The 12,192-nt window shown below is 41.5% G+C and overlaps 1 protein-coding gene across 1 annotated transcript; it reads left to right on the forward strand.

The window, feature by feature from the left end:
• The first annotated feature begins 1,612 nt into the window (after positions 1–1,612).
• On the forward strand, positions 1,613–5,144 carry LOC127094311 (uncharacterized). The gene is made up of 5 exons (XM_051033162.1): positions 1,613–1,749; positions 1,954–2,097; positions 2,731–2,936; positions 4,676–4,977; positions 5,124–5,144. Exons 1-5 carry the CDS (start codon positions 1,613–1,615, stop codon positions 5,142–5,144), a joined length of 810 nt encoding a protein of 269 aa, XP_050889119.1.
• Positions 5,145–12,192: the final 7,048 nt, after the last annotated feature.

Below are 12,192 nucleotides of genomic sequence, written 5' to 3' on the forward strand. Positions count from 1 at the left end.
CAGTCGAGGTCAACATGGTCGAGATCACCGAATACGATGAGGCCGACATGCTGGAGCAAACTGGTGAAAGCCCAGATGTCGACATAGCTGAAGTCTACCCAAGGGCTGAGGAAGATCTGGTAGATTTCTTGTACCGCTGCAAGAATAAGGGTTCACAAGTTTCCCGTACCCCAGATGTGGTGCTGTCACCGATAAAATAGCTGCTAAAAATTTCCAGAAACTGCAATTGGGCAAAAGCAAAAGAAATGGGCTAAATAGAGAGCGCCAGAATGAAAGAGTCCCAAAGAAGGCTGTGGAAAGTGCTCAGGCGAGGCCTAGGAGCTTCGTACCGTCAACAAGTGTTCATAGAGGAACCAGGGTCAAGCCTCAGGGGAAACAAGAAACCCCACAAGGGGTTGCTGCTGCTAGAGGAGGTCTAACAATTAATTACAGGCGTGAGTTCAAGTCTGAGAAAAGGACTCATGTTTCTGAAAATTATTTGGGGAAGAACCCCATGTCGAGGACTCAATGGAGACGCTTTCAGAGGCATAAGCAGGCCTAAAGAGAGGCTAATAGAGGAATAGATGGAAAAGGCAGGACCGGTGGGGCGAATGCTGGAAAGAAAGTTGTTGTGAAGGTCGACACAGCAGCAAAAGAACGGATCAGGGAGTATGTCCGTTGACCAACTGAGAAATGTGCTGATGAAGTTACTGATGACTTCAATTCAGAATCTGAAGCAAGTTTGGACATCTTATTCAACGTGGTGTCAATTCTACCACAAGAATATAATTGCATGACTGGGGTGGAGGAGTCGGTAGACGATGCCGACGCTGAAGAAATGGCTTTACACCAGCCAAGATGCTACTTTGTGTTGAATGATGGCTCTGCTGAGAGCCAAGAAGCAGTTTTGAAAGGCCCACGATGACTATGAAAAATCATTTGAAACCATTGTTGATTATGGCCAAAGTGGAAGGTGTGACTATCAACAAAGTGTTGGTAGATTGTGGCACCACTGTCAACATCATGCCACGCCATATTCTGAGGAAGATTGGCAAATATGATACTGATATTAGATCCAACAACGTGGTCTTGTCTGACTACGGGGGCAAAACGAAAAGCACCATGGGTGTGATCATGGTGAATATCACTGTTGGTTCAATAACTAGACCGACACTGTTCATGGTGATAGATGCCAAGCTTAGCTACAACTTGCTATTCGACAGAGAATGGCTCCATGTTGTCGGAGTCGTACCATCTTCAGCACACCAAAGATTGGTGATTTGGAGAAAAGATGGAATGGTCGAAAATATCGAAGCTGACCAAGGGTACTTCATGGCTGACATGAACAATGTCGGCAAGAAGGAATTCGAGAGAAAACTGGCCAACATTTCTCCTTGTTTTCCAGTTGAGGATGTGTACTCTAATCTGAGTGAAGCTTTTGTTTCTCTAACTCTGCACGAGACTCATGGCTTCATTTGGGATGTGGAACATTTAGATGATCCACCCTATATAGCTATCCGACCGACAGGCTGGGGAGATATCACTGATGATGACTGAGCTAGAAGCTCTAAAAAGGATTTCGGCATATGTTGTCGAGAACAAAATAAAGTCGGCTCTAGAGGCTGAAGAAAACATGGTTGTCGAAGCCTATGTGTTAAAGAAAGAAGGTAATTTGGCTATTGAGCCAGAACCTCCAGATAAGCCAGTTTTGGCTAAAGGAAACGCCAACATGCAGCGTTTGGACTGCATTTATGACGATGAACCTTTAGGGTTTGAAAAAGACCCAAAGGCTTCAGAAAAGATGCGACCAAAAGACCCCTTAGAAGAAGTCGACCTTGGCGAAAATGGCGACAAAAGGCCAACATACATCAGCGCTAACATCGACAAAGAGTTAAAATCTGAGGTAATATCTTTACTTAAAGAATTTAAGGATTGTTTTGCTTAGGATTATAATGAAATGCCTGGTTTAAGTAGGGATTTGGTCGAACTAAAACTGCCAATAAAAACTGGAAGAAAGCCAGTAAGGCAGACGCCTAGACGTTTTGCAACAGTGATCATGGCAAAGATAAAAGCTGAGGTAGAAAGGCTCCTTAAAAGCAAGTTTATACAAACTGCAAGGTATGTCGAATGGTTGGCCAATATTGTGCCAGTAATTAAGAAAAATGGGTCTTTAAGAGTATGTATTGACTTTAGAGATCTAAATGCTGCTACCCCCAAAGATGAGTATGCCATGCCCATAGCAGAAATGCTGGTCGATTATGCCGCTGGTTTCGAATATTTAAGTATGTTAGATGGTTATTCTGGATATAACCAAATTTTTATTGCAGAAGAAGATGTGCCGAAGACGGCGTTTCGATGCCCATGAGCCTTAGGTACATATGAGTGGGTTGTCATGCCATTCGGCTTGAAAAATGCCGGAGCGACATATCAGAGGGTAATGAACTCAATGTTCCATGATTTTATTGAAGATTTCATGCAAGTATACATTGATGATATTGTGATAAAGTCAAATGGTCGACTTACTCACGTCGAACATCTCCGAAAGGCCTTTTTAAGGATGAGGAAACATGGATTGAAAATGAATCCATTGAAGTGTGCTTTTTGTGTGTAGGCGGGTGATTTCCTTGGCTTTGTGGTGCATAAAAAAGGTATTGAAGTAAACCAAAGCAAAACAAAAGCCATTATGGACGTCAAACCTCTGCCGACCAAAAAGGAACTGCAATCTTTGTTGGGCAAAATAAATTTTCTTAGAAGATTTATATCAAATTTAAGTGGCAAGACTAAAGCATTTTCACCACTCCTTCGACTGAAGAATGAGGACTTTAAGTGGCAAGAAGAGCACCAAGAGGCTTTCGACAAAATTAAAGAATATTTGATTAAGCCTTCAGTACTGGCCCCTCCTGTTAGGAATAGGCCAATGAGGTTGTATATTACAGCTTCAGAATCGACTATAGGAAGTATGTTAGTCCAAGAGGATGAAAAATGTGTCGAAAGACCTGTGTATTACCTTAGTCGAATGCTGAATGATCCCGAAACTAGGTATAGTGATATAGAAAAACTATGTTTATGCCTGTACTTTTCTTGTATGAAACTAAAGCAATATATTTAGCCTGTTGATGTGTATGTATCTTCTCACTTTGATATTATTAAGCACATGTTATCTAAACCAATTTTGCATAGTCAAATTGGTAAATGGGCTTTAGCGTTAACTGAGTATTCTCTGACGTACGTGCCTTTAAAAGCGATGAAAGGGCAAGTGGTGGCAGATTTCCTTGTCGAATGGTCGAAATGGCGCAAAATTACGTAGACATAGTGCCATGGAGACTATACTTCGACGGTTCAAGGAATAAGAACGGATCTGGGATAAGGGGAGTCATAATTTCTCCAGATGGAATTCCAGCAGAGTTCAAATACAGAATTGAAGGAGTATGCACAAACAATGAAGTAGAATATGAATCGTTGATTACAGGACTTGAACTTCTGCTAGAATTGGGGGCAAGGAATGTCGAAATTATGGGAGACTCTGAGTTAGTAATTAAGCAGGTATCAAAAGAATACAGGTGTGTTAAAGAAAATTTAATTATGTATTTTGTGGTTACCATCAGATTACTCAAGAGGTTTGAGCAAGTAAGCCTCCAACATATACCACGGAGAGAGAACCAGAAAGCAAACGTTTTGGCGCAGGAAGCTTCAGGGTACAAAGCGTCGAAAGACCAGGATGAAGAAGAGGTCCAAGTAAGAGAGAAGGTACGAGCGACATTGTTATCACCATCAAATTTGTCGATTATAAAGTTGGGAGCTGTAGATAAATACCATTTTGAAATTCTGACCGTCGACGACGAGGGAGAAAGGGATTGGCGTAAACCGGTAGTCGGTTATTTACATAATCCTATATGGTCGACAGATCGAAAGGTAAAATATAGGGTCCTCATCTATGTCCTGGTGAATGATGAATTGTTCAAGAAAACAGCTAAAGGAGTTTTACTGAAATGCCTAGGAGAAAGTGAGGCGTATGTGGCTGTGTCTAGTGTACACAATGGAGCGTGTGGGGCGCATCAAGCGGAACTGAAGATGAAATGGCTTTTGATGCGCTCAGCAGTTTATTGGCCTTCAATGTTGAAAGATTGCATTGAATTTGCTAAAAGCTGTCAGGAATGCCAATTGCATGGGGGCATACAACATGTGCCTACAAGCGAGTTGCATACAATTATGAAGCCCTGGCCTTTCCGAGGATGGGCATTGGATGTGATTGGAGAAATAAAAACAGCTTCGCCGAAACAACAAAGGTATGTTTTGGTCGGTATCGACTATTTCACAAAATGGGTCGAAGCCGTAGCATTGACAAATGTAGATCAAGAGGTTGCGATAAACTTTGTCCAAAGTCACATCATCTACAGATTTGGTATCCCAGAAACAATCACAACCGACCAAGGGTCAATCTTTACTGGTCGAAAAGTGCAAGATTTTACAAAAGAAATGGGAATCAAATTATTAACTTCTACCCCATATTACGCACAGGCGAATGGCCAAGTCGAAGCGGCCAATAAGGTGATCATTAGCCTAATAAAGAAACATATAGGCAAGAAGCCAAGAAATTAGCATAAGACGTTAGATCAAGCTTTGTAGGCATGTCGAACGTTGCCAAAAGAAGCAATCAGAACAACTCCATTTCGATTGGTATATGGGCACGATGCAGTGTTACCAGTAGAGATTCAGGTTCAGGCAGTCAGAACCCAAAGGCAATATGAAATACCTTCTGAAGATTATTGGAGCATGATGGTAGACGAACTGGTCGATTTAGATGAGGAGATAATGTTAGCCTTGGATTCACTACAAAGGCAGAAAGAAAAAGTCGCCAGAGCCTACAATAAGAAGGTGAAAGGCAAAATGTTCGCTGTCGTCGGTTTAGTTTGGAGAGTGATCTTGCCTATGGATAGAAATGGTAGAGTTTTGGGTAAATGGTCTCCAAATTGGGAAGGACCGTTTAAGGTTTTGCAGGTTTTCTCTAATAACGCCTACGAGGTCGAAGAGTTGGCACCAGATAGGCGAATCTTGAGGGTAAATGGAAAATACTTAAAAAAGTATAGGCCTCTCCTTTAAGAGGTCAAGATTTTGATAGACTAAATGGCTGTCGAATAAACTAGGTTGGAGAAAACTATGTTTGAAACCAGCTATAAAGGCACAGAAAATTAAATATACACAGTGCTGAAAAATGAAATAATGACATAAAAATTGGCAAAAAAAGCCATTGTTCAAATATTACATAAAAATAAAATCGGTCAAAGTTGGCCGAATCTAGATCGAAAGGATTGAAGCTCAAAGTTGTAGTGGAGAGACGTAGGTTCCAAGGTGTTGGCCTGGACTTTAAGTTGTTCAAGTCTCTTTTCAACGGTGGAAAGTTCTTCAACTACAGCCAAGGCATCACTGGTGGTCTGCTCCATAGTGTCTTAGGCGGGTTTTATAACCTTGTCGACAATACTCGACTCTTCCTCAGTAATTGACTCCAACTCACTGTCCAAAGCAGCAATTTGACACCGAAGGTTTTGCTGGCGTATCTCAGCATCCCTTGTTTTTTTGGAGGCCAATTCCTTTTTCTTCTCCTCAATCGTCCCCAACAATTTAGTGACCTCTGCGTCGGCATTCATCACAAACTCCCATTTTTCCTTCATAAAGGCCTCAGTAGTTACGATCTGGCGCTCATTTTCCCTAACACTGTCGAGATGACGCAACATGGGAACCAGAAGTTTTTCTAAAGCGGCCATTGCACATTTAGCATACTCTGAAAGCTGAAGTTCTTTGAGTTGGGCAAGCACATGCAAGATTTCTGGACCGACAGCAGGTTCACTCATAAGCACATGGGGGAGATCTAGATTTAAGGCGTGAAAACGAACCTTGTCCATTAGAGCTTTGATTTTCGTCGCCTCAGAACCCATCTTACCAGAATGATGAAGCTGCTCAGAATCAGAAGAAACATCACGTGATCTTACTAGGCTATGAAGCCTAGCAATTGGTTCTAGAGCAGAAGGCTTTATTGCCAGCCCTTGGGAAGATGAAGAAGAAGTAGTAGATAGAGGAGTAGTTTGAGAAGGTTGGGTTTTTGTGGTGCCGACATCCCCTGGTCCCCTTGAATCCTGCAAAGGCAAGGAAGTTGAAGAAAGACTAGAGTCAGAACTAGTCGAACTGGAATCCGTGTGCGTTGCAGGGATAGTGACTAAATCAGGGTCACTATCACTAATTTGGATAGGGAAGCCAATGAACTCACCAGCAGTGTCGATAGAGGATGCTTGGTGAGTTGGAGAAGAAGCCGACGATGAGGGAGTATAGTCGGCGATAGGGTGAGATGGCTCACCAGAAACATCAGCCTGTTGTAAGAGAAAAAGATGTTTGTAAGAAAAGTCCAGTAATTCAAGGGAAAAGATAGTAAAACAAGTTATTACTTATGTCGGTGTAGGGGAAATGACATCTGGATTTTCTTCCCCCAAGACAGCAGCAGCGGGGGTGCTGGTCGACTGCGAAGCCCCCATAACTGGATCAAGGACTTTATTAAGGAGGGACGTGTCAACCACAATAGTGTCGGCGTCTAGAGAAGGAGCCTTTGGAGTGAGCACTTTGTGGTGTTTCTTCTTCTTGGCTTTACCACTCCTAGAGGGAGAGTCATGCTTCTTTCTTTTATGGCCTTGATAGCCTTTGGATTTGTGGGAATGCTGAGAAGATAGCTGAGTTGGCTGAAGACATGAAGAGAGGTTATAAGCAGATATTCTAGTTAGAAGATCAGACAAGCCGACAAGAAATACCTCAAATCCTATGGCAGCAGAGCGTTTGTGTTTTTTGGATTTCTTGGAGTGAGAAGAGACAGTTGGGTCTGTTGAACGTGGTTGACCCTGCACATGAGTAAGAAGTTAGAGACCATGTATTGTTTGTCTTAGACAAATCACAAGGTTGAGTGAGATTGCTTCATATAGGTGCATACCGAAGAGCTGGGTTTTTTCAAAACTTGGGCAATGGGTCGCTCATCATCATCAGAGGACTTCTCAGAAGCAGCCTGCAAGAGGGGAAATGACAGTTAAGAATAAAAACCGAGGTAAAAGAAAACGACAAATCAGCCAGAGTCGAACCTGAGTCTCTTGTGTCGAAAGGATAGGTTCATTGGTAGGAACGTGATCCACAGGGTCTAGGGGGATCGCTGTAAAGAAACATAAAAAGCAAGTAAGCGACGAAATCCAACTAAAAGGAGGTGTTAGCTTTCCAGAAAAGTGTTACCAATTTGTGTAGATTCGAACACGCTAACATATTGAGGATCAATATGAAGTGGCTCTGAGTAGTAGGGCAGATAATGCTTCGTCGGTACCACTCTGCCGACCTTTTTCTTATAAGCATTTTGTAGGTCTGAAAAGGGACAATAATACCAATCTGGAACCGAATCGCCAAAGGCCAAAGCCAATGGGCTAGATGGCAAAGGAGGGAATTTGATGTTTCCAAAATGAAGGGCATAAAGATACTTGTCTTTCGCGTAACCAGGGATTTTAAGTTTTGGGAGCCTGTCGGTTACCTTCTCCTTTAATTCGGACGCGGCCTCAGAGATGGTCTGACGAAGATTATCAGGTCGATACACAACTCGGAAATAGTTCTGAAAAGCGCGAATTTGTTTAGCATGGAGAGCCTTACACTTGGTCGGTTTCGCCTGCAAATAACAAGAGCCTGAGTTAGTTCAGATAATTTGGCCTCAGGAGTGCCAATGTAAACAGCAAGATACGACTGCCACCAATCATCAAACTCTTTGGTGCACAAGAAGGCTGGTTGAAAGGGAATGGAATTGAGCTTTGGTCGGTTTTCCCAAAGGCTCTCAAGATCTTCTTGGATCATACTCCAGGGTTGATCACAAAGGATGTTTGTGAGTAAGTCAGGAGAAGAATACAGGGACTTGGGAATAAACTGACAAAGGCCAAATTGTCTGGCTACCAAGTTAGGTTGGTAGGCAACTAGGCCAGGGTTGGTGCCGGAGGTTACAACCGACAGAAACTAGGGGACCAAAAAACGTCTCCAGATGACAAAGGTTTCAGTCTTATGTTCGTCTTCAATCGAGGGAAAAGCCCTGGTAAACCATTCAGGACCTTCAGTTCGACGGCTGAAAGGAGCCATAGAAGGGTGAAAGTCGGCACGGGTTAACATGATGGTAAACAAGAGGCGAAACACCTTGACGCCGGGAAAAGTTTTGTCGAGGGGCGTCAAAGGGATCAGGCGTTTCCAACAAAGGTGTCATTCTTCTGGAGGACACGCAACCCTTCTCATCCCATAGGGTGCTATATCTTTAGAAAAAGTGGCGTTGAGCCACAATTGTAAGAACCAAAAAGGGTCGTGGACTAAAACATTCTTCTTCCTGGAGTTCTCAAGGTCAAAGAGCTTGATTTGGCAGACAACTTCAGACAGAGATTCATAAAGAGAGGCCAGGATTAATTGGCCCAGAGCGATGTCACGCTCTTGGTGAAGCTGGGTTGCCAGAAGAGCAAAATGTTTGGCTATCTGCATTGATCTAGAGCAAAACACAAAGCGAGATAGTCATGGAGTCAGAAATGCCACATGTTCTTCAGTGGACACAGGGCCTGAAGATGTGGCATGATGATCAATAAAATTGTTGTATGTCGGCTTGCGAGAATCACCAACGTCAAACCTCAGAGAGATTGGTGTTACGGCTTTGCAGTCGAAGATTTCGCCAGTCGGTTTTAAACCAGTGATGACAACAATATCCAAGAGTGTCGGCGTAATCATGCCACACTTGGTATGAAAAGAATTGGTCGAACTATCCCAAAATTGGAGGGCAGCCAGTAACATGCCACAAGATTGAGGAGGGCCACAACGGGCAATCTGCAGAAGGGTATAGATACTTGTCCATTTCCAATGGTCGATTTTCTCTGTTTCTAAGCGATCCATCCAGGCGCAAACCTTAGGGCAGTTCTTGGGAGGAGCAGTCCTAAAATTCCTGTCGACATAACGAATGGAGAAAGGCTTTTGGGAAGAAACCAAAGGTTCAGAGAGATGACTGGTGGGGAAAAAGGAATTTGTTTTGGTTATCTCAGGACGACGATTTTCTGGAAGTGGACCTAAGAATGCTAAAGGTTTGTCATCCAGGGAGAAAGGAATTAATACCTGGGAACGCCAGATTTTTGCTTTCTCTTCAGCAAATGGAGGTTCAGGAACGTAGTCCTAGCCATCAATGGTAAGCGGTTGTGTGAGCTTCGCAGCGGAGGGAAATGTTTTTCTTTTGCTTGAGCTAGCCATGGAAGAAGATGAAGGTTTGGAGAAGAAAGGTTTTGTTTACTAAAACAGAATGCAGGTTGTTTCGTCTACTGAAGCAAAGGGCGAAAAAAGGAAAGAAGAAGAAGAAACATGGGTTTTTATAGGGGTTAAACCCTAAGAAAAGGAAAAGTAAACGTTTGATTTCCCTCGCCGACACCTGTACTCATGTTCCCACGTCTGCAGACACGTGGAGGTGGAAAGGCATTTATGGCGGTAAGCACATTTCAGTCATAAAGACGTGAAGTGATGGAGACGTGATTTTGTGTGTCTCGAGGAAAAAAGGGAGACGTTTATCATGATTAGATGACGTCATCAACATGGGGCAAACAGGTGTACCACTAAGTAGAAGCGGAAGCGGTGAGGAGCAAGTCGACATCTCAAAGATGCCATTATCTCACAAAAAGTCGACATTCGAAAATGGCATCTCTGGGGGGCATTTTGTTACCACAAGAAATCTATAAGGTAGGTTAAAGGCGTAATCAATGAAAGTGCCTTATGAATGTAAGGTTTATACCCCACCAGGGGGTGGTTTGAAGTGCCTAAGATAAGTAAGAGAGAAAAACATAAGTCACCAGGAGATGAAACCGACAGAAGAATCATGTGTGGTCGAAACCCATTCTGTCGACTGAAATGAAGACTAGGACTTAAGGAATTTCTGGTTGCGGCAAACACATGGGGGACAGGGCCGACCTAAATACCTAGGCGGGAGAAGTTTTAAATTTAAATTGACTAGCGGTTACAAGGAGAATAAGCGCCAGAATATGAAGCAATTTGCAGAACGTGTATGGAGCAGTTTGTAGATCGTGTGGCGTGACGCCTGCTATTTTTTTTAGAAGTTTTTGGCCTGTAGGCAGTTTCTTTAGTTTAGTATAAATAGGATATCCCACGAGGGGCTCGAGGTGTTCACCCTGTACTAAAATCACCTGTAAAAAAACTTCTCATTTTCAACGCGAGGAAGCAAGAGTTTTTAAGAGTGCTATGTACGTGAATCACCATATTTATTTCAATGCAACTTCCTTATTTTTCAATTGTTCTCGTTGAACACTTTATTTTGATTTCATTTACCTTGGAGTTATCACTTTATGTTGTCGTCTACGCTGTCGACACTGATTCTATTACTATAATAGAGTTCACCAAAAGCGTGTTCGTCGTGTACGTCTTTTGAATGTTGTAGTGTTGTCGGTCACGAGTCACCCATAGGCTATCACATCATTTAAATATTTCGTGTGGAAAAAAACTACGCTTGTTCAATACTTTGTCAGGAGTCGTTCCTCACAAAACTGATTATCTGTCGAATTGAATAAGCCACACTCACACTAGCACATGTCTTAGGATCAACTGGTCGATCCTGCAAGTAACCCTCAGTTGTAAGGCTTAGGGAGGACCAACGGTTGTTTACCAATTTCCACAGTAAACAGATGTATGAATAAATTGTATAACCACTCCAATTTATAGTAAGAATCCCTGCAACTACGAACATGTGTCTGTGCTTCACTCTATGACACTCCTAAGTAGTCAACACCAAGTTCAACATCAACCTATTCAGTGACATCTTGAGGGCTCCAGAACACACCCCTGATGGGCAAGTGAAGTAGACAAGAGACGTCATCCAAAGTAATGTTCATCTCACCAAACGACATGTGAAATGAAGATGTCTCTAGATATCATCTCTCCACAAATGCGAATATCAGGTTTGTGTCTATCGTTGTCAAACGAGTTCTCTTAGGTGAAGATAACTCAAACCTAGAAACCCAACTCTCAATCTGTTGTGGAAGAGCTTGTGAAACCCTCGATGTCAGCTTAAGCTCGTGTCCAGCAACCTTCAACTCTTTCTTCGGATCTCTCTCCTGAAAACAATTAAAACACATTATATAAAACACAATATAAAATATTCAAATATTATTCAATATCCAATATACGTCATTTATTTACCTCACCAAACCATAAATGTTGAGCAACATGATGCTCGTACTTTACCAAAAGATATGTATCATACAACTCTCCTAGAAAGCCAATCAGGTCTGCTGCAGATGTAAATGCGCCATGTCCTAAACTATAATCTAGAATCCTACCGTCTGCACCTCGCCTTCGAACCACTATAAAAAAACTTAAAAAAAAAAATTAAAAAAATGCACTGAAACACTTCTAAAAGAGTTCCGGTGTGAAAAAAATTAAAGTTTGAACACCGAAACACTTTTAAGACTTTCAATGAATTAAATGAAAATCGGAAGTCTTTTAAGAAGAGTTTCGGTTAACAGTTTGAACACCGGAAATCTTTTAATAAGAGTTTTAGTTCAACATTTCAAATGTGGAGTGAACCAAAAGTCTTTTACTAAGAATTCTGGTATGTTTATTGTGTGCTGGAAGACTTACTCTATGAATTCCGGTTTATAAAGACAAAAGTGATGTTCCGAAAGTCTTGAAGCAAAAGTGAAGTGAAAAAAGAAATTTTCAGAAATATAACTTATTTATATAAGGATATTTTGGTTCAAAAAATTATAATGTAGGGGTATAAGTATAATTAATGAGATATGAGGTAAAATTTTCGAAGCATTAATTCTTCGAACTAATTTTTAAATTTTGATTTGTTCATTGGTTCAACAAACACACCACATTGATTCCCCGAACTAAAATTTTAAAATTTGGCTCGTTCATCGGTTCAACAAACACTCGAATCATTGATCGAACCTAGATGTATAATTCAATATCATTGGTTCAACAAACCCACCGGAAATTACTAGTAAATGTATCTCAATATCCTTTCACCGCTTAATCCAAATATTGTCATTTTAACACTAAATTAATATAATAATAAAATATGATTTATGATATATCAAATATATCTTTAATGATAATTGTTAGATAAATATCTTTCATAAATTATTTGACTTTAAAGAATGTTATATATATAAGAAAAAA

The sequence above is a fragment of the Lathyrus oleraceus genome, chromosome 6, assembly GCF_024323335.1.
Source record: "Lathyrus oleraceus cultivar Zhongwan6 chromosome 6, CAAS_Psat_ZW6_1.0, whole genome shotgun sequence".
NCBI classification, from domain to species: domain Eukaryota; kingdom Viridiplantae; phylum Streptophyta; class Magnoliopsida; order Fabales; family Fabaceae; genus Lathyrus; species Lathyrus oleraceus.

Bases quoted from the DNA above. Each gene is read 5' to 3' on its own strand.
- LOC127094311 (XM_051033162.1), top strand. From the start codon at position 1,613: ATGGTTGTCGAAGCCTATGTGTTAAAGAAAGAAGGTAATTTGGCTATT. The intron at 2,098-2,730 runs GTATGTCGAATG...AAATTTTCTTAG, and splicing joins AAGTTTATACAAACTGCAAG to AAGATTTATATCAAATTTAA. The intron at 4,978-5,123 runs GTTTTCTCTAAT...CGAATAAACTAG, and splicing joins GACCGTTTAAGGTTTTGCAG to GTTGGAGAAAACTATGTTTG.